We start from the raw sequence: 26,561 nt of genomic DNA, 5'->3' as shown, positions 1-26,561 counted from the left end.
AGCATTGCTGCTGCACCAACCCAAGGGCTTCTGTCAGTTTTGGGGGGTTTAACATTTCAATGCATCCATCACAAGCTGGTCAGGGAGATGCCTGCACATGGTGCTTTGGAGATAGCCAAGCAGCTCACTCTGTCTCTAAATGGAGCTCTCACCTGTAAGAGATTTCTCCAGAGCCAGGGGCTGGGACAACAGGAATCTGTTCTGCTGATGCCACAGAATTTTGCCCCAGCTACCCCAGTGAGAGACCCTCCACTCTATAAAACCAGAAGCATGAAAAGCCAGTCAATTAGGGCTGCTTTAAAGCATCAAAGGATGTCCAGTTCACTGCACTCTGCCTGGACAGACACTCCACATCTTACAGGGCAGCTGTAGGAGGTAAGTTAAAAAGCAGGCTAAACAAAGGGATTGATCTCCATGCCAGCCTCAGACACTGAGGTTTTAAGGTTTGAAACCTCTGTGCACCAAATATTAAAACTCCATGTAGCCATGGCATGTGGAATGCTTCATGGTGAGCCAGCAATAGCAGCTGGGCTGTTTTAAGGCAAGAGAGCAGATATAGTGTATAAATTAGCAACTGTTCATGGTACTTCAGGGAAAAAAAAGACTGTATACCCCCAAAACAGACACCCCAATCATATTCCTCCAAGCCTCTTACAAAACCTGCAGATCTGCAACAGCCCTGTACACATATGAGCTAAGCCTTGTTTCAGATAGGAAAATTATCTGCAGCATGCTGGCATTTTACCAAAAAGATGCGAGAACTGCTGGCAATGATTCAGTGATCTGTAGCTAATTGAATTTCTTTCCCTCTCCGCTCCTCACTCCTCTGCAGACACTTCTACATGCAAAGTGTAGGACATCATATAATGCTAAGGCATCACACCATGAGCCCTCTGCAAAGGCACCTACCACTCAACAAGAGCTGCCACCAGCACAGAAGATTATACTACTGCAGAAAGCCTATCTTAACATATAATAAAGTTGGGGCAGTTGTGCCGGCTGACTTTCTTTTGTGGAAGAAAAGTGTTTTGCAAAGGCAGCACCAAGGATGCTCCTCACCCTTAAATGACCAGATGGCACATCTGCAAAGTATGGCCCACCACTTTCAACTTCCTCATTTTAAGCTGGTATAAAACCACCAGATTTTAAATTTACAGTGTACCCCAAATGTCCCTTTAAGATTTTTCCAAAATTTGCAGATACGGCTTTTCTGACTCATCACTGCACCTTCACGAGGCGCTTGTTCAACACGCCACACACTGGGCTTCATGCCAGCAGAACTTCTGTTTATCTGGAAACATATGGCCCATGCTCTAGAGAGTTAATTTCAACACTTGAAACAAGCATCATCAGCTTTCCTCTGTTTGCTAACTTATCTGGCAAATAAAACTTACAAGTGGCACTTATTGACTTGATCAAAACGCCATCACTAACTGACAGCCAACAGGAATATCTCAAGGGAGCAGGAGGCCTGTGGACTGGAAGGTGTCTTACATTTCATGTCACTGCTCACTTCTTTTTCAGCCATAGCCTTGTCACTGCTGGGCTCTGTGGGGGTCTCTTCATTGTAGTCATCAACCTTGTAGCTGTCATAGTAGTAATCACGGTCTTCCACCACATCCTCCTCCTCTTCCCCTTCATCATCCTCATCTTCCTCCACAGCTGTTCCTGTGAAGTCTTCTACACCCGCCTCTGTAGGAAACTCACTGGAGGGACACAGATAAATTAGGGAGTAAGGTTAAGGCTAATCACTTGGATGTACCTGAATAATGATTCTTTCCATCTGTTTTAGAAACACAAGAAACGGGAAAAATAGTGTACTAACTATTAATTAGCCCATCACTCACAGCTAGAGGACATCCCTCATTACAGACACTCCCGCTGCTGCAGGCAGAGTTTCTCCATGGCTCTGCCTTCATGTGGCCTCTTTCTGTTTTTCAGAAGTGAAGTCTACCCTTGAGTCAGGCTCCTACTATAGAATCCCAGAATGGCTTGGGTTGGGAAGGACCTTTAAGCCCATCTAGTTCCCCCCCCTTCCTCTGGGCATGAACACCTTCCACTACCCCAGGCTGATCCAAGACCCATCCAACCCGGCCTTGGACACTTCCAGGGATCTAGGGGCAGACACAGCTTCTCTAGACAACATGTGCAAGGGCCTCACCATCCTCACAGGGAAGAATTCCTTTCCAATATCCCATCTAACACTCCCCTCTGGCAGGGTGAACCCATGCCCCCTTGTCCTGCCCCTGCAGGACCTTGTCCAAAGACCCTCTCCAGCCCTCTTGGAGACTGTTCAGGCATTGGAAGGGGCTCTAAGGTCTCCCTGGAGCCTTCTCTTCTCGAGGCTAAATGACCCCAACTCTCTGCAGGTATGAAGGGAGAGGGGGTGTTTAGCTCCTCCAGTAAAAGGGGGACTGCAAAATCATTTGTTCTCTTCAGGCTTAAAACACTTCTTTCGGAAACTCAGAAGCATAGAAATTTGCTCAAGCCTCACTACAAGGGAGTTGCTGTGTGAAATATTCCCAAGCAGCAGCTTCATGTCCAAAGCTGCCAATATCCACACAAGTAAGAACTCTACCTCTTGTAAAGGTCATAGTCTTCATCTTCATCCTCATCCTCTTCCTCTTTGGACAGAGCCTCATCCACAACCTTAGTCTGAGGACAGCACACATATTCTGTTCCGTGGAACTGGTCCACTCCGCAGGGCAGCAGCATCCCATAGCTGTGCAGGATCATCCCTTCTGTCAGACAGGCCTGAAAGTGGAGCCCATTCAGCATCATGCTCTTCCTTTGGATAAAGCTCAAGTTTGCCTACCAGAGATCTCAAGAATGGTTTAAGTTTTATAGCAAAAACAACAGCAACATATGACCTAAATCCGAACACCAAAGGAGAGTGGAAATCTGTAGTGTAAAAAAAAAAAAACCAAAAAAAACCCCAAAAAATCACAAACCCACAAAAGTCCGAAATTCAGAAACACCTGGTACTTCCTGGTGCTAACATTTCACACCCTGGCCCCAACAATTGATGGTCTGTCAACCCGGCAAAGTTCAGGGAAAAAAACCTAAATATTTTGCGTCAACTCAAAGGAGAACACTTGAAAGAGCCAGAAAGGGTGCTTTCTTTTCTGGGCTGGCCAGTTCAGTAAACTTTATCTATTAAACTTTACATTGTAGCAAGTGAATAATTGCTCAAATGGACTTGGTGTCAAGATTATTTTACCATGCTGAAAGACTAGAATCAATCAGATAATTCAAGAAAAAGTCAAATGTAAACTATGCTTAGACATTATGTCTACACACTTCTCTTAAGTGAAGGAAATACTTGGCTTAGAGGTGCCCATTAAAGAATGAAGAAAAGCTTTATTATGCCCAAAAGAACTCTTTTGTGCTTTGCTTTGTTACAACACTGATTTTAAATGTGCCAAATATTGCTGGAAAAGTTCTCCAACTACATTTACAGTAAATGATTTTTCAATTTTCTAAACATTAACAAGTTTACCCTCAATTACAAAACAATTCCTCTAGTACAGCTTTATTTAGACAGATTTTTGCTCACATGATTTTAAAGAAAAAGGAATTTTAAGTGGAGCATCTTTAACTGGTCTTTGTGTTGCTGTTTCTACTACTGCTGCTTCTATAAAATGGAAAACATGCACATTGTGTCATGATCTTGTTTTTATTCTCCCAGCATCACATGGGAGTGCAGAGCTTTTGCAACAGTTTAGCTAGCCAGATAAAAAAAACACAAACCCACCCCACCGCAAAATCCTAGACTTATTCTGAGAATATAATCCATCTCTTGTGTAAAACCTCTACTAATCAATCCCAACAAAACTCAGATTGCTCCCAGGTGAGCCCTCCCAACCAAATCCCCAGCAGCAGAAGGTACATTAAAGCAAAATGTGCAAAAAAAATAGGAACTATCCTATGCTCACTGCATCTCCTGGGGGGATGGGGTGGGTGGGTGGAAATTAAAAAAAGGCGGATGAACCATTGATCAAAGCAGTATCCAAGAGAGTTGATTTCAATTCCTACCTCTGTGATATGGATAAGCAATTTAGGAGAGTTTTTAATGAAGAGTAACTCAATTGCTAGTGAGGTTTTTTAAGACACTTGAGTACTTTTAAACTTTTATTTCCTTGTTGTCAGCTTCAGTTTATCAACTAGAACACGGGAACAGCAATACAGAGAGAAACTGCTATGCTCCAACTCTACAAACACCCAAGTGGACAGACCCAGAATAAACACTCCTAGATCCATTACCTCTTTTGCCACAGTGTGCCAGTGCTGGTGGCTTTCACACACATCCATGCGCTCCTTGTGGAAGAACCGGCACTTCTCGGGCACCAACAGGACATCACTTACAAACTCACCCACTGAAAAACACAGCGGCCACAGTTCACATTTGTCAGCAAATAAAGCCTCCAAGAACTCTCCTAAAGTGCACTATGTGCATGTGTGTAGCAGTTGCAGTTGGACCAGGCATGAATACCAGTTTAAGTGCAGCCATTTTGGATCGCCAAGCTGAGTTTCTTGGCCAGTGCACCTAATAATGGTGTCTAGTGCTGGTCAAATGCCAGCACACCCACTAGAATTGCTCATTTTCTGCTTTGAAGATAAGGATTAGGAGGAAAGCAAAGCAGGCTCAGAACTTTAAAAGAAACTTTATTAACAGAAATAAAAGAAAAAATAATTTAAAAAATCAAAATAAACCTTCAGACCTCTTCTCTGCCCATCAACTTTTCTTTTTCCCACTGACAACGTAAAGAGACAAAATTGGTATTTTCAGACAGTTTACCACTTTTAAAATAATCTTTCTTTAGTCTGCTTAGGGAGAGGAGTCTCTCCTGCCATGCCATGGAGACTTTTCCACAAGACTTTTCCATAGTTTTGAGGTTTTAATTTTCACGATTAGCCCCTTCCAAGAAATCTGCAGTCATGAAGTCCCTACCGCCTTCTGGCAGTTTTCCCACAACTATCACCATGGGTCATTTCAGCTTATTGGGGTGCAATTTTAAGGATGAGTTGTTCTAGTACAGAAACAAAAGTTCTCTTCTTTTATCTCTGGGAACAGAGGTTTTCTTCTTCCATCCCTGGGGCAAGGTTTTTCATCTCTCTCATTTCTCTCTGTTCAAGCTTCTCATTGGATCACAGCTACTTCAACATCTGCTTGCTTCAACACATGTGCCCCTGCTCATAGTTGTGGTTAGAACGCCACCCAGATCGCCCCAGTGCATTCCATGAGTCACAGGGGAAAAAAAAAAACCTCTGGTGTTTCAATTATATCTTCACCATGGACTTACAAGAGAATTTCAGCTCAAGACTAAGGCATCTCCTCATTCTCCTCCCATCTGGGATTTGACTCTTTCGTCACTAACCTTGGTGTCTCCATGTTTTTTCCTTTACATGTCTTCACCCTTTCCTTTTCTCTCACTCAAGAGAGGATTGATGTCTGCAAGTTTCATCTGTGCACTAAAAAGAATTACTATCTTGTCCGGGCCTGCGGATGGCCACATGATTGCTGCGGGGCAGCACCCACTCTAGCCGCACACCTGGCTTCTGGACCCTACATGGTCAATTCCAGCCACAGGGCTGCTTTCTGCGCAGGGCTGCAGGGCCACCTCTGCTCTCAGACACGAGATTTTCCACGGTGCCAGCGGAATGGCTTGGTGGCACACAGCTGGAGCCAAACAGAGCCGGCCTGGCCCGTTCGCTGTGGCTGAACTGTGCATGGCAAAATCTCAGCTGAGCCGCAGGCTGAGACGGCCAGGCTGTGCAGCGGAGCAAGCCTGGCCAGCATCCAGTTACCTGTTCAAAAGCCAGAAGCAAGAGTGTTTTTTCTAGGGTTTGTTTGTTTTTACGTGTGATTTTGCAGAGGCATGTTCAGCTCTCTTAAGTGGTTTGACATTCAAAACCAGCCAGCTGATTGGTTCTGTCTGGTCTGAAGGAAGCTGCCAAGGTCTTTACAGGGACTCACTTCCATAGGTCATGGATTTTTCCTTAACTAAAAACAATGTTAAACCATGACAATGTGCCTTAAGGGTTTGGTATATTCTTAAAGAAGAGAAGTCACACAAGCTGTAAAAATCATTTCTGAGAATCTAAAGAAAAATAAAGCCTCAGAGAGTCCAATGTAAAACGATGAGCATGGGGTGATTCTACTGACCCTAAAAGCTGAACTGAATGCAGAGTTTACAGTGCAACTTAATAAATAGTTGTTCTTCCATTAAAGGACTGACTGAAGAGATTTCACTCAAATCTTTGAGAAGACTGTGCCTGCACTTAGAAGTTTCAAACTACTGAATCACCTATTTTCAAATGAGCTGCATCATACCAAAGCTCCTTCATGCTGTCTGCTGCTGTAACAGCCTGATAATTTTTATATGCTGAGAGCGTAATCTCTGTTTTCAGTATTTGAGCAAGTCTTGTTTGGTTTTGGTTTTTTTTCCAGATGGTTTAATTCAAGATCAACCACAGCACATTCACTGCCCTAACCAAAACACAGAGAGCTGGAAAATAAAAACCATGCAGCCTAAATATCAGAGTACAACCAGAGTCAGCAAATACACTGCATTCCAGTATCTAGATAACCTCAACCTCACTAGCATGCGGAAGCTTTGGTACAATCCTTGTGCCAAACCCAGACTTTTGCTTTTGAGGAAGATGGGGGGGAGAGAGAATCTCTCTGCTGTACAGATTCTACTTTTTGGACTTAGAAGCTATTTAGCCTAAATTTCTATAATCATTCAGCTTGGTCCTAACACATAACAATTACAGATCAGAAGTGAGCATCACGTCCTGTTCTTACCCAAGTCCCAGCAAACACTGCCACTGGAATCAAAACATGAAATTTTCTCCAAGCTGAGGTTTTTTTTTCTTGCCAATTCAAATGCTGCATTCATTAATTTTAAAATAAGGAGAGAGCTAGATACTCTGAGAAGACCAGGAAAAGATCTTCAGCCCGAGTGTTTTAAAGCAGCATTCCCTGCACACATGACCAGCAGCGTTAGGAGTCATTTGTTAAAATTGGAGAAAAGCTTTTAAGTCAAAGACTTTGGGTCACAGGAAAAGACTTTTGGAAAATACTTTTCCACAAAGCAGAATTCTTTGTCAAACCAATCTTTTACACCATCTTTTCAAAATATATTTTAAATACTGTTTGCATGACCAATTTTTTTGCAGCCCCTTACTGTTGATACTAAATGATCATGGATACACCTACAAAGTACAGAGAAGTTAAATAGTTTAGAGTTAGATTACCTGATAATTGAAGACAATGAAATCAAATAACCTTCATCATCTCTTTGCAATTATTTACTTTTTAAACTAAAAGAGAGATTGTATTTTCCCCATTTTCTCACCTCAAAACAGGCCAGTTAGATTTTTTTAGTTAATAATCCTTCATCTTACTCTATCAGGAAAAGTTTAAATGCTTCTGGAAAGAAAAGCAAAACTGAGCAAACTTTAAAACCAAGGGACTCCGGTTCTGGGTTCTTTTCACTTTTCAAATACAAAGGAGTTTTCCTTGTTGGGGGAGGAGCAGGGAAGATTAAACAGGGTATGGTGACAGGATCCTACCTCAAGGTCTCCTGTGTATTAATGCATCAAGGAAAACACAACTAAAAAAGGGAACAAAATCCCACAGTTTGACTATAATCCCAGAGAAATGCATCATCCATTTACAAGAAGCAATATGTGGAGTGCTGAAGACAGAGATTTTATAGACATACAGACTCCAGACTTGCAACTCAGATCTGAGAACCAAGGCTGCCTCACAGGCTGGGGACTGCAAATCATGAACACTGTGAAATAGGCTAATGAAAAACCTGAATAGTTTAATGCTAATCAAATTTTAGAGCAGTGTCAGTAAAATCAGCTTATTTTTTAGCTGGAGAAGCTGGAGAATAGCCTTGGGGAATGAATATTTCTAGAAGAGATGACTCCTTATAAATCCAGGGATCTTGCTTTCATCCTTATTTCCATCAGAAGTTCTCCTTATGATCAGGAGATGATCATAAGGAGATCCTCATGATCCAGTTGGGCCTGGTTGTTTCCCAAACCTGAATGTCCACATCTATAAAAACAAGCACCTTTCTCCCAGGATGTGTCCACATTAAAATTTATGTTTAATGAAGTGCTTTATGATTGCCTCATGGAAGGCATTACATAAAGGACAAAGCACATGCATGTTTCTGCTGCTTTGCTGGTATTACACTATGTCAAATCACATGGTAACCTGAGATACAGACACAAATTATGAAAATTAATTCCTACTCAATGCTCCCAGCAATCAGTTGGGAGCATTCAGTAGGAGGTCTCTCCCAAGACCTCCTACAAGTCTTTTCCAGCAGATAACTGAAAAGGAAGTCAGCCAGATGAAACTAAGCTCACTCCTAAGAACGCACAGTGCAGTGGGGCAGTGCAGTGTCACCCACAACCCACAGGTCAAAAGTCACAAGTTAACCAGTTAAAACATGCTGCCTGATTCCAGTGGGTGGGGACATTCTGGAAAGCACCATAAAATCCATCACAGTTTATCTCATACTCTTTCACAGTTCAAAATGGGGACAGGAGATACAGCTGCAAGAAAAAGAGCCTCTTTGAAACAGCAAAGTTTAAATATAGCCATTGAAATAAAACAGAGATCTCTTGCCAAGACCAAACAGGAAGCCTGAGCACTCTGAGCATTTATGTCTCCAAGGCAACAAAATATTAAAGCTTCACAAAAATAGGATCGAAGTATTAAATCCCAGTGTTTTTGTGGTACTCAGATACAAAAGTCTTCAGGTTTTTATGGCATTTGCAGAGAGAATGGAGGTTTGTTTCTCATGCCAGGCACCATTATTCTTCCACAGCTGTTACCAAGCTGTCAATTTGCTCCAGAAAGGCAGAGTTCTATCTTGTGGAAAAAAAAACACGTCAGAAAGAAAAACAATGAAAGTTGTGGAAATGACAAGCTGATACAAGACAAGTCTAACAAACCGAGTTGCTCTCTCAGTAAGAATCCAGGAGGGAACTCCTTGATTCTCCCACAGGAATGCACAGCACACCCACAGCACACACTCACCCAGGCACTTGTATGGCACGACGATGTGAGTGTGGTCCTTGCACTGCTTCTTCCCACGCTTGCACCAGCTGTCAATGCTGACGGGCTGGTTGGCTTCTACCACGTTGGTGATCTGAAGGTCTGGGTACATCTGGGGAACAGCACAGACAGAGAGGTTTCTCTCCAGAAAGGACAGAGAATGTGCAGAGCAGCTCCTACCAGAGTAGTAAGGCTGATACTCTACAAAAAACAACTCCAACTTAGGAACAAGTTGGAGTTTGCACGTGGACACACAACTCTTCTCTGGATCAAGCTCAGGACAGCTACAGACATAAAAAAGCTCCAGCTGTCTGTCACACAGGGCTTCAGAAACAGATATGACACTGCCTTGAGGCAGGAAAAAGCTAGGTCAGAGCAAGAGTCCTCACTGGCACTAAGCTGAGAAGTCTGGATTTGCACAGCATGGGTATTTCGGTTTGGAGGAGATGTAGCTGTTTAATTCTTTCTGGAGCAGCACAATACCTCCTGGAACAGCAATCACCAACAAACAGGGTTTAGTAACATCTTCAGACTCTCTCATCATTTGTCAAATTATGCACCCACATCCTCAGGTTTCCTCATGCCTGGTTCATTTATGACGTATTAATTTGATCCTTACGCCCTGGTCAAGTTCTCAAGTCCAGACATTGACTTATATATAGGCTTCTACCACATGAAAAAATTGCAGCTCCAGTTATACCAACCTTGTAAAACAGTTTAAAAAGTTTTCCAGTCCAGACATGGTACAGTCTATTGCTTTCCCATTAAAAAAAATTACATTCCTTGTGGTATTTTACCTGCTTGTCACCTCAGAGGACTAATTAAAGACACTGGACAAGACCAATATGTTACAGTGTATCTGGAACACACTAGAAGATGATTACATCTTTTTCAATAAAGTCTAAAGAGTTTAAAAATACTGAAAAAATTTGATTAAAATATTTTTCTAACATTCTGCCTGATCTGAACACGTTACAAAGAACAGCATAGCCACACTGTAACTAAAATAGGTGTCAGGTTCCATTTCACCCAACAGAGAGCAGATACCGGTTAAGCAGCTCAGGGGAAGAACACTAGAGTAAAGCCCTGCAAACAGATGAAGATACCTCTGACTTACAGACCAAGGAGCTTCTGTGAAGTAGCTTCTAAATCCCACTGCAGTGTCCTCCCTGCTCTTCCTGGACAATAACACAGCAGGATGGTGCAGAGAATTGGACTAGGCAAAAGCAAGCGCATCTCCTGCAGGGTTAATTTGCTACTGAGCAGCTAAATTGGAATCCAATTACCATTGAAGATTCAGGATTACACAGAAAGTCTTACCTCCTGGCAGTATTGCAGAATCTCCTCCTTTCTTCCAAAGCAACTCTTGGTCCCAGAAGTGTCAGGTTCCCATTTCCCAGTCTGGATGTTCACATGCATATTTAGCTTCCCACAGAACATGGCAATTTGAGGTTCTGCCACTGCAAACCCCGTCCCAGCATTGGCTGCAAGGGCCTGTGAAGACAAACCAAAACAAAACACCTTGATTGCATTATCTGATCAAAGACTCATCAACTCTAAGAACCAGAAACCCTCTGGCATCTTCTCAGACAGCTCCGGCTTGATCCAGAATAGCAGTGGAGTCTTGCAAACTATTTTGTAACAACATTCCTTGAGATGGTGAGTCCATCCCAAGTTTTCATGAGCAAAGCGTCTGTTTCCCCAAACCCTGTTTTTTATAATTGAAACAACAACTTACCAAAACCAAGAGTAATTCCCACTAAAAGGCTGCACCTACAAGTTGTCTGAAAAACTTACCAAATAACTAATACTAATAACTTCTGGCAGAAGGACCTCTGTGAAGTTACACACAAGCAGGTATTACTACTACTAATACAATAACTGTGTCCCACTGCAAGAATCCTGCTTTTTTGATTTTTTGCTCAAACATACAAATAAAGATAATTTCTACTGAATCAGAAAAAACAGCTGTGACAATCAGCTTCTCAAAGCCTTGTGTCCAATTCAGTGCACTCTTATGGGGAGTTGTTTCAGATGTGTATTCTGTGGGCTTCCCAGATTGCACCAATAGAAAAGAACCTGACAGTCTAGGCCCACATTTGGGTCAAACTGCAGACTGATCAATGAAAACAAGGCAGGACCACATTCTCTGAAGTCCTGCTGGCTGACCAAAAGAGGAAAAGAAGAGTAAATTAAATTGAAGACTTTTATTTTTTTCTGAGAAGACCAAGTAGATGCTGGGAGCTGAACATGCTCTTCTTAAATAACTACTAGCTGTTGTAAAACAGAAAGAGGCATAAGGCAAAAAACCAGATGAACTCCAAAGCTCTTTAAGGTGTTTAAGGGAATGGAATCCAACTTCTGCAGATAGAAACAGCAATGCACAGAGTTTGCTGGCCTTAAGCTGCTTTTCCTGGCAGGCAACACAACCCCAGGCTACCAGTCCTGCCTTCATATTTAACTTTTTGTGAACAGAAAAATGTGTGAATTACTGTGGGCACTCTTCAATCCCCACTGCCTGCAGACCCCCATCAACTCATATCAACAGCTGTATGCTTAAAAGAAATAAAGGAGTAAACAGTAGAATTCACTGGACAACTTCTTTTTGCAGTTACAGAATATTAGGAAAAAGAATAACTCTTTTCATAACTATTACATTTTTTCCCTCTCCCCTTATCTCTCTGCCTGGAGATAAGACATTTCAACACTCAGGAAGTCAAGGATTGTTTAGTGCTGAACAGAAGATTAGTGCTTGGGGGAAAAAAACCAACCTGAGGCACAAAAGCAAAAACTCAAGTATTTACTGTAGAAAAATGACCCCCTGAGTTTTAAGTACTATTCACCTGTGCATCACTTAAGAGAAACAGTCTTAAACAAGTGGTTTCTACTTACTCTGACCCTTCCAACCAACAGATGCTCATGACAGCATGTTTTAGCACAGACCACAAAGTAATAAAATACCAAACTACATGTAAGAGTAGCATTGATGTCCCAGTATCAAAACGCTGCCCAATTCACATATATTTTCATGTTTACCAAGGGCACATTTCTTGTACTCTCTGTCCTCAGGAAAAAAGTCATGCAGTCCTGTACCTCCAGGTACAGAAGGAACTCTGAGGAATAGACTGAGGTTGGGAATATGGTGCAGTAACTTGGTTCTTGCAGAAATCAAGTCTTTATTTAACAAACATTTTAAAGTGCTCACACCAGAACCGGCAACAGGTCTTGCACCACCCTCCTCCCTGATGTCTTTTCAGAAGAAAGAAGCAAATGTAGAATGATCCTTCAGAACTCCCTAAACACACAAATTTTTTAAGAGGCCATTTTTATCTCTCTCCAAACAAACAGCATTTTGGTACCAACAATCATTTTCCAAAGACCACAGGACCTAACATGCAGGAAACAATCTCCAAAACAATTTTGTTTGATGGCAACATCGGAAGCACATCCAAGTTCCACCCCTGGAAAAAAGTGAAAAGAAATGCAAGATCAAGAACCCAGAAAGCATTAACCCTTGTAAGAATACAGGGCATCAAAAGAGAATAAATGTATGTGCTATGATGGCACTGCTGAGGCCCGAAATTTGACTCCTTCAAAGCAAACTTAACAAGTCTTCAGCAATAAAGGAACTTTTTGAGCAGAAGAGGTGCAGGATCCATTGAGAGGCAGAAACAGTCCATAAGTAATCCATTCATCACACTTCTTGCATGAGCAAAACTCCTGTTCAAACACATACTGACCTTCTGAAATCATGACCGCCCACTATTTACATACTGATTCAAGCCAGTGTTTGTTTTTGCTGCCTCTCCAGCTTGCTCCCGGCAAAGCTATCATTCCTCCTTCTTGGATTGCTCACATAGCTTGCATATCAGTCAAGTGCTGTTGCCGTAGCTACCACAACATGCTAAGCCCCAATTCACAGCTGAACAAACTAGACTAATTACTTGCTTGATTTCATCACTTTTAATCAACTGGCAGAAATCTCTTGAATTGTGCTGTTGGGTGAGTTAATGAATTTTGAGATACATGAGTTGGTTCTTTAACCCCAGGACTTGCAAGGCAAGATTTTTGAGCAATGGGCTTCAATTTTTCCTTCACTGGCAATCCACTCCAGGCCTCAGTCATATAAATTATTTAATACAGTACTTTAACCTGATTTTAGCTGTGAGGACACAATGCAGCACCTCCAAGCTTCATGGAGGCCACGCCTTTAACATGACACGTAAACAGGCAAAAAGATCACCTTTTGGGACCAAGCAACTTTCTGATGTTTTCCACAATTGCCTTCAGTGTATGAAAACTGGATGCAGATCTCTCAGGCTACATTCAAGCATCACTCTGCAAAAGGAAGGCTGCAGAACATGTAAACAGGCATGGAGCTTGGAATAAAGCCATGTCCTTAGTTAAGCCCTTTAGTACTTCAGAGAATTCACCCATTCCACATTGCAAAGGGATGAACAAACCAACAGCACATTTTTCTCTGGGAATTTCCCAGCCATAAATGGAAGCAGCTGCTTCTTTTAGCGCTGGGAAGCAACCACTCAATCCCTTAAATAAGCAGCCTGACAGATCGGGAGGGGCAACACACACATGATGGAAAAAAGTTCATCCAGTTGTATACATCCTTGCTGAGCATTATTTTAGTAGCTATTATCCTATTAAGACATACATGTAACACGAGTGCAAGACAAATGTTATTTGGGAAAAGACTGTTCCATAAGCCATTAATTTCCTCACTGGAACTTGCATTGACAAGATGTTTTGGGAGAAACTGGGCTCTCCCTTTTGGCATAATTCTGTAATCCAGTTTGCTTTCCAAGACCAAAGACATTTTTCATTCCATAAACATATAAATCTCTGGCCAGTTAATGTCAGTTAAATTCTTTACCCTGCCAGCCAGTGCCTGATTTATGGCCCTGAAACACTGGAATTCAAGCCTCTAAATCTTCCTTTTCTCTGATGGAAGTGTCTCCCCAAGTATCCTGGCTTTTATTTACTACTGGCCTCTTCAGCTGGTGAGAAGGGTTTGATGTGTGAGCTTACCCACCTGGAGGCCTGGGCTCCAGGGGCTAAAAAGGGTTATATATGCTCTTCCTGCGAGTATCCCCCATCCCAAAGGAAGGACACAACGCTAGAGATTTTACTAAGACAATATTACATCTACCCCTGAAACACAAGCAAGACATTGCAGCTCTGGTTTACAAAGATATAAACGTGAAAACAACATCCATGTCCCTTCCCTTTTATTGCCAGGATCTGTTAAACATCATCACAACATAACTTATTTCACATGCTATCCATACAGCTCCCTATGGAATACTATTCTGGAAAACCTTCTGGCATGCTGATGGGGACTTGAGGATTGAAGGGTGATTGGAACTTTTCTTGTGTGAAGAGAAGCTGATAATTGTAATTCACAGAAATTAGTTCCGGAGAGCTTTCCTTAACAGCACAAAGGTATCTGCAAAATGTCATATTTAACTGAATTCTGCATTTTCAGTGAGGTCAAACATGACTGGAGCTCATCCATCTGATCAGATTAGCCAGAATAAGCCTTTATTCCAACAAAACCAAAGTCGATGGGAGCTTGAGAAGCATGGAGAGCCTGTGAAGAGAACCCATGCTTTCCATCATGCTACCTCTGCAGCAACACAAGAGTAGTTGTCTGCATAAAACTGTGGAAGATTAAGCTGTTTCAAGACTAAGACTCCAGCCACTAGAATGTATGACCTGCTGAAGAAAGCTCCAATAGAGAATTGCATTGACTTGGTGGCCAGAGAACAGATTACTGGTTGCTGATGGCATACCCTGCCTTAAATGACAAGGAGGATTCACTACAGGTTGGATCAGAATTCCTGCTCCAGAGAGTTACATGTATTCCACAACCAGTTGTTGCTACACTGACAAAAACAAAAAAAAAAAAAGCCAGGCAGGCACTTGTAAAGATTACTTGTGCTGTTTGTTTTTAATTAAGCTAAGGTCCTCAAAGCAATACTGGTTATTACATCACAGTCCACATGAACCACAATCTGAGGGACTTCGGAACACACTGCTCAGCACCGTCCTTATTCAGATAAATCACGTTGCCCACATTAATTAAAGAAAGAACATTTTCTGGTTTTTTTTTTAATTACATATCCTACTCCATCTGAGCAACTCTGCTTCAATTGCACCCCCCATATTAGTGTTGCCTCCAGCTGATGTCCATAGGCCTTTTTCTTTCCACAAGAAGAGGCCAGCCCTTGAAAATGAAAATTAAGAAGAGCCACAGTCACAAACTGAAGCTATTGGAAGAACAGCTGGGTTGGCATTCTAAAGCCCAGCCCTCCTGGATTAGAATGTGCCAGAGCCCTTAAATCAAACGTTCATTGCCATGAATCTCACCTGGGAATTAATGGTAAGTCAGTATTCAGGAAACCAACACTTCAACTAAAAAGCAAGGGAAGTTGGCAGAAGAACATTACACACAAGAACTTCTGGACAGAATACTTAAAATTCCCCTGGTTTTGGATTCATAACTTGTAAATGCAAGCAGAGCTCTCAAATCATGCTTCAAATGGTGTTTCATGCATTGTTTTCCTTAGCTCCTCTTCCTGCTTTTATTCAGCAGATAGGTGGCTTGAACCCAGGAAGGCTAATGAATGCCTGACACAGCAGGCAGTAAATCCACAGACTAGCAGCTCATCCTAGCTTTATTGCTTTATTTTTTTTTAAATTGCTGATAATTACAATAATGCACATGGGCAGGGGTCCAAGACAGGAAGAATTACTGTCTGCAGGCAGATCTGGTGTGAGCTGATAATACCAGCCTGGGTTTGCTTTTGAATTTAAATGGCAGAAATCTCACTAAAGCAGTCTTTGGCTTGCTTTAACTTGCTGGAAAGGGTGGAGTTCTCATCTGCTTATCCTTTATTGACACTTGTGGTAGAGGAGTCTCCATCAGCAGAGAACTAGGATCCAAGGCAGGAGCTGCAGTGGTAGCTGGGTTGCAGATTATATTTAGATGCCTGTGTTTATGGCCGACATGAAGCCTTGAACACTCAGAAGTTCAGTGACAATAATCCATGTACTTCCATGTGCGCCGACAGCCATCGTAGGATTAAAGAACTGCAGTCTGAAACATTCCTTACTGCTTTGCACATTCCACTGCCTTTCCACAAGGAAAAGGGGAGATTTCCAAGTACCTTTGACTCTTGGGCAGCCATTTTGCCCTTGGAATTTGTGCTTAGGAGGTATCAGGTTATTTCCCCCTCTCCCTCTGGTTTATCATGCTCCATAAGGGCCTATACGAGTCAAAGAGCACATAATCTGCATGTGAGACATTTGCACTGTGAACTGCTGTATTCAATAAGGAGTGCCATACTGCAGGCAGTGCTAGGCTGGGGAAGAGGAGATCAAATCCAGGAAAGCCATGACTCAGCACTGCCTCAGCTTCCTGAAGTTGCTTGTATAACACAGTTGCCTTTGGCATCCTCTTTTTGATCCCCGGAGAGACAAAGTTCATAACAACTCCACTGGAACATTCCCTGAACAAACATTACTGTACCCAGAACTGTGTCCTTTGAAAAAGATCAATTTCAGGGCCTCAAGCTTTCAAAAGTACAGCTTGGGGGTAATGGCTGGGACTGGAAGAGTTTAACACAAAGCCTCCATAAAATAACAGCAGAGAACAGGAAAGCACAAACACTGATGATCCTCACACTGTTCACAGGTAGGTTCAAATAGGTTTAATCAGCTAGGTCACCTTCCACAGTCACAAGGATGTCAGGACAATTTCCAAGCTGTGTCAGACAGACACACTCATGGACACTTCCCTCCCCCTGCAGCAGAACACTGCCACAGCGCTATTTTGAAGTCCCCTTTTTATGGCACCACCCTAAGTCCTATCCCAGCACAGAGAGCCAGGCCTATTTATCACTGGGCTGAACTGAGGCACAGAGTCAAGTGACTTGCCTAAGGTCACCCTGCAGCAGGCTCAGCTCCGTTTAATGCTGTCTCCTAGCTCAAATCTGTGTCATCACTCTGTCTTGCATGGCCCGACTAATTACTGCTTTCCCACATTAATTATTTGGGCATCTGAGGCACAGCAATGCAAGATATCCTGATAGTCAGTCAGCAAGTGAAAACTTGAGTGCAAGTTAATGTTTTCTCATTCACTAATATTCTACTGAAAAAATGGCCATAGGGCAGTTTTGCCTTCCTGGACTACCAGAACAGAGATCCAAAACAAAGCCTATGGACAGCAGCTATGGCTTTAACAGAATTTGAAAAGTTTAACTCTCAGGTCTTTCATTTCTGAGCTGATTATTAATATGAACCATACCGCTGATACCACAAAGGCATCACTGAGAGCAGTCCATGTGGAGGTGTACTGAGAGACGCTATTTTGTAACTTCTCCATGGTTTGACAGAGAGTTAAAGCCATCTTAAGGTACTTTAGCTACACAAGAGTTAGGGAATATAATCACTGTAGTTACCAGGACACAGATTCCATAATACACAGGAAAGTACATTCAGAAAATCTTTCATGACTTCAAAGCAATTTGTTCAAGGCAAAAGTAACTCCTGGACTAAAACTCATCACAAGTCAAACACCCACACAAGTTCTCCACTAACTTCCCTAGCGGCCAAATCTGGCAGAAAGGAGACAGAGTATTTTGTTAACATCAGGCAGAGCAAAATAAACCCCATACTACTGACTCCAAGTTATTTAGGATTCCAGGAGGGAACAAACCAAAATTCCTTCCTCAAAACAGCACAAACATTTGTTTTACAGATCTTGTGAAGCTCACTGGGAGCTGTGCAAAAGAGCCACTGCATGAACCTGTGGCTCTTCACTCTATCTACTTGTCTAACCACTCAGCTGACTCCAGATAAAAAGGCTGCACAGATTGCATTTCTGTCTAAAAAACAATGATCCAAAAGGCAAGCAGGAAACTCAAGGGTGTATTTTAACACAGAATTTGAAGTGGCAAGGAAAAATTCCTAAGGGGGAAAAAAAGCAAGATAAAGGAAGGATAACAAGCAGGAATGCAGTTTGCAGTGCAGTCTGAGTTTGGTTCAAGTATCCACCCCCTAAGAGATGTTTTTTGACATCACAGATTGATTACTTATGTGCACAGACTGCATGTGGTTTTGAACATGATAAAATACTTTGAATTTTCAAGCCCTGCAATTAGATTACAAAGCAACTTCCCAACACCACACAGGAATGATTCAACAGGTCCTGCTCTGACCACACTGGAGCTCTGCGACTCATACCCATTGCTTTCCACATCTAAATTCACAATCTTCTGTAAAAAAACCCAAAACTCAACCCAATTAATTAGTAATTACGTCCTCCAAGCAATTCAGATGAAACTTCAAATCTGCAGAGGAAAGCATGAGGTTTTTAAGTCTTGGCTTTTCAAACCATACTAATGACCACCTTTTGAAAACTGGAAACCACTAAAATAAAGGGCTGCTTTTATCCTTGCTGCTGCTCCCTGAACTCTGCCAAGCTTATGCAGATCCAGAACAAAATTAACAAGTTATCAAAAAATTATGGAATACCCTTGTTGTTTCCAGAATAAAAACTCAGGATACTTTTATACTTTAAACTTGAAATCCACCCAAAAGTACAGGTTACTTGTACAAATTTCAAGTTTATGAAAACACTCAGGAGTATCTGTTACTGAGAACAGGTAGCAATTCTGGCTCTTAGTAAATCTATTTAAAAATATTGGAAATTGGAATTTTAAACCAAAACCATTTTCCCTTACACACCTCCTCCTGTTATTTATTCAGATACGTTATGGAGCATATTTCAGGCAGCAGCTTACATGACTGCTCATATACAAAAAAAAATATTTTAAGAACTTTTAATGTCTAGGTATGCAGAAATCAGTGCTTTAAAGAGATTCCTATATTGGCTCTCTAAGTTTGTTCAGCTTGGGTAAACAACATCTTTTTCCTTAAAGAAAACTTCAATGTGAACACTGTGCCAAGAAAGTTTAGTTTACAGTTAGCTGCTGATTAGAAACAGTTCTTACCACTCACAGTAAAAAAAAAAAAAAAAAAAAAAGGCAAGAGAATTAATTTAGCCAAATTGTCACCAAAAGAGCCTTTCATTTTCCTCACTGCAGCTATTTCTGATCCCAGCAATAAGAGTATGTGAAAGGCTGCCAGCTGCCTTCCACTACTGCCAGCAAACTGAAGGTGAGGGAGCAAACCCTCAAGCAAGGGCAGAATGAAGAATGGCAAGCACCACCCTGGTTAAGTATGGAAGAGGCTGAAGTGCCGGAAGAAGGCTCAGAGCAACACTTCTTACCTCGAAGAGTCTGAGGGCAAAAGTTTTATTTGCTCATTTTTAAGCTTACACACATAGCCAACCAGCTCTCAAAAGATTCTGTGACTATCAGCAGAATTCAGGCTTGAATCTCCCAATTTACCTTCTTCCAAAGCAGAGGATGAAAAGTAGACTTCCATCCCTTCTCTAGAACTCAGACACCTGGATTGAGCAGTCTGACATATGAGAAGTCAAATGACAAAAAGCCTTTTGAAGTACCCCCAAAATTTGTCAGCAGCAGGGTCACAGAAAGTAAAGGACCTCAGTAATGGCTTAATGTATTTCCATTTTTCCCACTCTTTTAAAAGCAATCCTTAGTAATTTAGCAGCATTTTATTTCTGAAGCATTAATTCATCAGCCACGGTTTAACAGTCACAGCACCACCCCATAGCTAGGCTTGCACAAAAGCTCTAATGGACATATTAACCAGCTCCTTCACAGGAAGCAGCAGAGCTCTACTTAGAACAGCTGCCTAATACTATTAGAAAATTAAGTGGCAATTTATAGAACAGAGTCAAGCTGGCTGGGCTGAAATGCTCATTACTGATTTTGCTGATCCAGAAAGGAAAACTAGCTCCACAGAAGCAAGCCTAGAACCTCTGATATTTCAGGGCTATCACCGCAGAATATTTATCTGGCTTTGCATGTTGAACACCTGAATTTCTTATGCTGAATTTTATAGCTCTTCACCCTATTGAGCTGTATCAGATTGTGTAGCACCACATGGAAATAAACAAAATGGGAGAGGTGATTTTTATCTTTGATAAAATGAGATTTTAACTTGTTAATAATCTCTCCCAGGTTTCAGTGGGAAGCATGAACCCTCTGTACACTGATAATTACTTCCTTGATGTTTCTTTATTCATTTTCTGAAAAATTTCAAGGTAGGGGAGAGAACACTATTATGTTCTGTCGGCTTGGCTCAAACAATTGACCATAAGATTAGTGGAAGATTTTACATGCTGCAGCTGCACCCTCCTGATGGGCAGGTTCTTGATGAGTTTTAAGTAATTTGACACTTCACTGAGGGCTTCTAAGCACAAAACAATCAGGTGCTGAAAGCTCTATTCCAAAGGTGGAAGCAAAAACTGCCTGTTCCGCAACAGCAAGGGAAATCACTCCCTGAAAAAGAGCAGGTGGAACAGTTTTAGACAATCTTGTTATGCCTTAAAGAGGCACTTTCCACTGAGAATTTCCATTACTTCAACTGATATTCCTCTTCAAGGTCTCTGAATGTACTAGTATTTCTTAACTTGTTTTTTAAACCCTTTTTCCTCCTGGCCTGTCCATCACAGTAGATTTTTTTTTCTTTTGGGTATAGAGACCAGCTAGAAGAACTGTAAAGAAAACTGTCAAGATATGTAATTTTTAACACAAGCACTCCAAACAATTCTTTATCTTCCTGCTTGGAAAAGGCTATCAGGCAGGGAAAGAAGTGACTATAGACTTTTACTTAGAGATGCTTTTCTTTCTCCTGCTCAGATGCTCTTGGAAGACATGCTTGAATGAGAAAGAAATAAATGGTCAGCCTTTCAAACAAGTTTGGATTTCCTTGACCCCACAAGTAGATAAGGACAGCGATGGAAATGTTGACTTAACATGCAAATCTGATCACTGAATGGTGGTTGGAGGGTAGATTGATCTGCCTATTGATGCAATTGGCCACTCACCATTTTCCTAGCCATGGGCGGAGTCATTTCAATAGTGCTTTCTCAAAGTCAAAGGATGAAAATGTTGCATAAAGTTCTAACCCTGGGGAATGGTGGTTTTATGTTTCACTGGTTGACTTTAGACATGGCCCACTAAGGTGTTTTTAAATTCAGAAACCCAGCTATGTACACCATCTCAGCTGCAAATATTAACTCTGCAAGAATCTGGCAAATCCCTGATATTGATTAGCCCCACAGAATCGACTCAGATGTCTCAAATCATAAGAAAGCAGCATACAAGAAAGCAAACCTAAAAAACCCCAACAAATCACTGAGAGCCCAAATGAGTTCCATGCATTTAATTATCCTGGAGGCTGCCTCTCCCTGCACAATTCCTAGCCAGCCTGGACAGCAGTGGGACCAGTACTATATGGATCTGTGTTATGAGCCTGGGAACATTCTGAGAATATTGCACTGACAACTTTGTATGCCACTGTAGTACCTGTCAGAGGGGGAAAACAGGTTTGGTAACCAGCACAAAATGGATTTGTGGGTGTCAAGGCTGCATGGCAACTACAGCCTGGACAAAGGCAAATGGATCAACTATTCTGTCACACAGTCGTACAATTGCGTTAGAGGCTGTCTGTATTTTCATAGTTATACCTGTCAATTAAAGGTTCTGAATGTTAACCCAGAGAGGTGGGAATAAGTAAGAACAGTCCTCTGCTTTGGGTTGTTCCCAAAGTTAATTCCCTGCAGGAAGCATCCTAACAATAGTGCCAAGCACACCATTTTAAGTGGCACTCAGGAGTCAAGGTGGGGCAGATAGGACCAACTATCCACTTAAACACAGCAGAGAAAAATAAGAGCAAGAAAGTGTCTCTACAGACAGCACTAGGCCAAGCGTTTCCATACAGAAATTAAGCCCTGGTTTCATCTTTGTGTGATATATGCATTTCATATCTGGCTCAAGTTAAATATGTTTCCATCTTGATACATTCCAACAGATTGCATCACTCCAGCATGTTTAGTCTCTCCATCTTGATTTTGTACCTTACAGGACATTTGGTGTATTCAGCAGCTTAATGACTATTTTAATCCTCTTCATCAGTGAAGAGCATCATCCTGGACATGCTGTAGGTAGAGACTGAGATGGATGCTATTCAGAGATCTATCTGAAGAGCCACTTCAAGGCAGAGCAGTCATTCCAAGGCAAATACTATAAAACAAAAAAAGAAATCTCTGCTTTGCTTTATCTGGTGTATCTAAATCTTGCTCTTATAAACAGTAAAAACCATCCCTCTTTTATGGATTGAGAAACAGCTTAGAGCAGGTCAGCAGCATCCTCTTAAAAAAAGACAAAGGACCCTCAGAGGCAATGCATCTCCAAGTCAACACCAGGGTAAGAGCTGCTGAAAGTTTAGCACATTAAACCTATCTTAGTTAATGCTGCTGCCAGCTGTAGCTAAATGTTTGTTATGCCCCCAGTTATAAGGTAAAAATAAATATAAGAATCACAGCCTAATAAATAAAACAACAGAAAATTATGAGTTATGCTATCAGCCACGTAGATAATGAGGAAAAATGATTCAAATTTTTGCAAAAATCTTTAAAGACAGTGGCATAAAGATCAAAAAGCCTAACTGAAATCAAGGACAGCAAAGCAAATGAAGTATAATCATCTTTGCTTCTGCCTGGAGCAAAAGGCCATTTTGGTTCATGGAAAGCAGTGCTCCTCATGTCTCTGCTACAGCACACAGGAAGCTTGCAGCCCAAAATTTTCCTGGGTGTCTCCATAATATTTTTCCTTGGAGTATTGAGTTTAGCAGTTTGCACACACACCACTAAAGTATGACAGTGGCCATTTCAGACAGCACCACTCCTGAAATCCATCAGTATCTATTACAAAAGGACTACAATGCTGCATTCTACTCGGGGCCCTGCAGTGAAAGAGGGAATTAACATGCTGTAGATGCTCTGTGGAAAGCCTCTCATAATTATATTTTGAAAAGTATTCTCCTCATCATGCTAAGTCACACGTGAAGCAAGTTGCAAAAACTTGCTCAGTAGAATTGAGCACAACAAATCTATCCAAACCCAGAAATTTCAGCCTCAACTTCAAAATCCCTTTTGTCTGTACTGTGGATTTTGTATTTTAGCAAATCTGAAAGGAGATTTCCTGCCATTTAAAATCCCTACTATGTGAGGAATCCAGCTCTTCTAGTTCCTCTTCCTGGCAGCCAGGATGCAAAGGGAAGGACCTGCTGGGCAGGGAGAGATCAGCTGGTTTATGTTTATTTTTTTGTCTCAACCTGAGAAACAAAGATATACTCTGCAGCAAGACACAAGGATTTAAAATTAAGGATTATTTAAAAATACTATGCATAAAACACAGCACTATGGATTCAAACACAGGTAACAGGTTTCAGCTCTTGTGATTAGTGCAAGTTCTTATTCACAAACTCAAATGTGTATACCATGAAAAAAAGACAAGAAGTGCATAAGCACTTAGGCAGGAGGAGAGGGACGAAACAGGTGACAAGCTGTGATCCAGCCCACAAAGACAGCTGTAGACAAGGCAGGCATACAGCAGTGCAAACCTTTCCACCCACCCTGTCTTTGCTCTGTGAGGTCATCCATCTCTGCCTCAGCTATTGGGAAATTGCTTCCGAGAAAGTGGTTGTGCCCTAAACAGGACATCCACATACTGCCTGGCTTTGTTGCAGGGCTAGTCTTGATGCAATTTGAACAAGACAGCATTTATCAGGAGTGACAGGGCAGGAACATGTTTTTTCCCCCCTTCTTTCCCCAGTGTCTCTTTCAGTGACAATGCTCTGTCCCAAGCCCAAACTTCACACACTCAAAGGAGCACCACAACTTCATTCTGTGACCCCCCTCAAGAATTCCCTCAGCCACTCCTGGTACCTGGGTCTTGCCTAGGTAAGCCACAGCATCATGTCCATCCATGCCCAAAGGCTGAGCTCTAATACATCAATACACTGCAAATGCAAAATCTCTATTTCTTTGGCTGGTTACCAAGGGAAAACCTTCTCCACCACCTGAGATTTCTAGCATTGAGGGTCTACTTAAAGCCTCTGGAAATGAAGTGGTTACTGAAACCCTGCAACTCAAGCTACTTGGAGGCACTTAAATCTTATCCCAAGTCCAAATGGGAGCTGCGAGCATCCTGCTCCATTCAAGAGTAATAACCAGTTTCCACAATAACATGCACCCTCAACAGTTTCTCAGTTTCCTTTTTTCCTGTCAGGCAGCACATTTCAGCTCATGCACAAGCACTGCTGTACCCTGCATTTCAGAATTCGTCTTTGACCAAGGCTACTAAGGCAGCCTCTGTGCTCTGCTTGGATCCTGACACCATTTCATTCTTCTTTAGGGTTTCTAAACATGTTCGCGATCTTGTAGCATAAAACAAAACATATATCAAATTCAATTTCTTCAGTGAGGGCTTTGATAAATTACACAGGGAAAGACACATTCAAATGACAATACATTCTCAGAGAGCACCAACCACAGGTTTGAATCAACATTTTGCATTTAATCTTTGAGAAGAATACTTAGGAGATTAAAGTAAATCTGTTCCTCTCTATTTCAGGCCACAATTACTGTAAGATGACCACTGTAAGAAGACAACCAATGCTTGGTATTAGTGAATTATCCTAATTCATGCAGATTTCCTCTAGGACCATGTCTGGCAAGTTACTAGGCCTGATATGAATGACAGAAGATTAAACACTGATTAAAAAAAAAAACTAAATGTAGACCTGGCAATGTGTCATGTCAAATCCAAAATCATATAGAGAATTTGGTGATTAAAGGCTTTACGCTAGAGGGTACCACACGTCTAAGCAGAGACCAGCTTCTGTTGTAAATATGCAATCCAAATCCGCTTGGAATCTAATAGGAGTGCATAATATTTATTGTAACAGATGGTATGGGTTAAGATTTTTCTTTTTGTTGCTGTCATTTCACACCATGCCATTACATCATAACTAGCGGGACTCATCAACACAAAATCCAAAATAAAAGGAACAAAGCTTTTGGCAGGGAGCTGGACCTAAAAATAACATAAGAGCCTTTAAAGAAAACCCCAAAGATTAAAAATGCAAATGTTTGGCTTTTGATTTAAGCATCTCAGTACTGAAGTTAGCATAAGGCAACTCCTGGAAAGTACCATGTAGTTTGCTAAACCTCTGTTTCACGTCCGCAACATCATCACCAGATGAAGATTTTTGAGTTCATCTCGCTGGCTCCATTTAGAGCTTTATAGTGATGGGTTCAAGAACCCAAACACAACATCTTAATGAGAAAACAAAAGCTCTACTATAGTAGAGCATTAACAGAAAAATAAAATTCTCACTAATGCAAGAATTGAAAGAAACCAAACGCCTGACCCTCACCTCAGAACAGCTCACACATTTGAAAATATAATAAAACCAGAAAACATTTTTTGGAGGAAAAGAGACCTAAATGAGAACAGGAACTTTCAACGTTAAACACTGCATTTATTTAAACATGAAGTCATCTCTAAGGAGATGATAATTAGCTACTTTTAAATGGAAAACTCATTGAATATCAACCTGCTGTTAGAGTAAAGTAAAGCACGGCCTCAGCCAGGTTGGTGTGCCTGTGAATATCTGCCTGTCCCTGTCCTTGACCTGGATCAAAATATACTCTGCACTGCTATAATTTTGTTAGAGAGAAGCTTACTGTATGAAATTACCTAATTGCATCCCTGTCACAGAGCCAGAGCCTGGGATCTGACTGAGGCGTGCTCAGGCACGTTTATCATCTGCTGCACCTCAGCAATATACCACAGGTCGGTGACACTGCCAACAGCTGTAACACACCAATGACTCAGTGCCTCACCCCAAAGCTTCTGCAGCGCAACTGGGAACCAAGGCACAGCTCCCACCTTCTGTGGGTTTTGTTGGGGTTTTTCAGGCTGCATCTAAGTTATACTGAAATTTTTAATGCCCTCCATACTTGATAGTTTGAAAAACTTGAGCCCAAATTCATCATTTGATAATGATTTTCTGTTAGTCTCAAAGCACAGTGAAGCCATCCAAGCCAAACAATTATTGACTTGCCTCTTCCATAAGCTTCTCTGAAGCTCACATACTGCATGGAATAACAACTTCAGACCCTGCTTCATCAACTGAAGGCCTTGTCTAGCCACAGCTTTCTACCCCACAGCTCACCTGTGCAGGAAATCCTGGCACTAGAAATAACTGGTGAGACTTTTGAAGGTCCAGAGGAGGAATCCCCCAAGAAAGCACTGGCAAAGAAGATTAGACTAAACTCTGTAAGCAGTCACTGATCTGCAGGCTGAGAACTAAGAATTCCCTCAAACCACTGCTAACAGATGTTACTGCACAGCCCAACAGAGTCATTTTGAGAAACAAATGATCAGGAAAAAAAAACAGCTCAAGTGAAGCCACTATCCTTGCAGTAAACACTCCAACATCAGGATAGTCCAGC

At 41.7% G+C, this 26,561-nt stretch overlaps 1 protein-coding gene across 5 annotated transcripts in view; it reads right to left on the bottom strand.

The window, feature by feature from the left end:
* The window catches only part of APLP2 (amyloid beta precursor like protein 2), a 50,118-nt gene that overhangs the window by 17,996 nt on the left and 5,561 nt on the right, over window positions 1-26,561 (bottom strand). For all 5 annotated transcript variants that reach the window (XM_009097834.2, XM_030232833.2, XM_009097835.2 and 2 more), the window contains exons 2-6: window positions 10,406-10,579; window positions 9,068-9,197; window positions 4,264-4,376; window positions 2,579-2,754; window positions 1,495-1,706 (exon numbers count right to left, since the gene is read on the bottom strand). In XM_009097834.2, the coding sequence (XP_009096082.2) occupies window positions 1,495-1,706; window positions 2,579-2,754; window positions 4,264-4,376; window positions 9,068-9,197; window positions 10,406-10,579 (805 nt within the window). The remainder of the gene's footprint in view (window positions 1-1,494; window positions 1,707-2,578; window positions 2,755-4,263; window positions 4,377-9,067; window positions 9,198-10,405; window positions 10,580-26,561) is intronic.

The sequence above is a fragment of the Serinus canaria genome, chromosome 24 (genome assembly GCF_022539315.1).
Source record: "Serinus canaria isolate serCan28SL12 chromosome 24, serCan2020, whole genome shotgun sequence".
Lineage (NCBI taxonomy): Eukaryota > Metazoa > Chordata > Aves > Passeriformes > Fringillidae > Serinus > Serinus canaria.
Note: the sequence above shows the minus strand (reverse complement) of the source record. Positions and strands in the feature narration are given on the sequence as shown.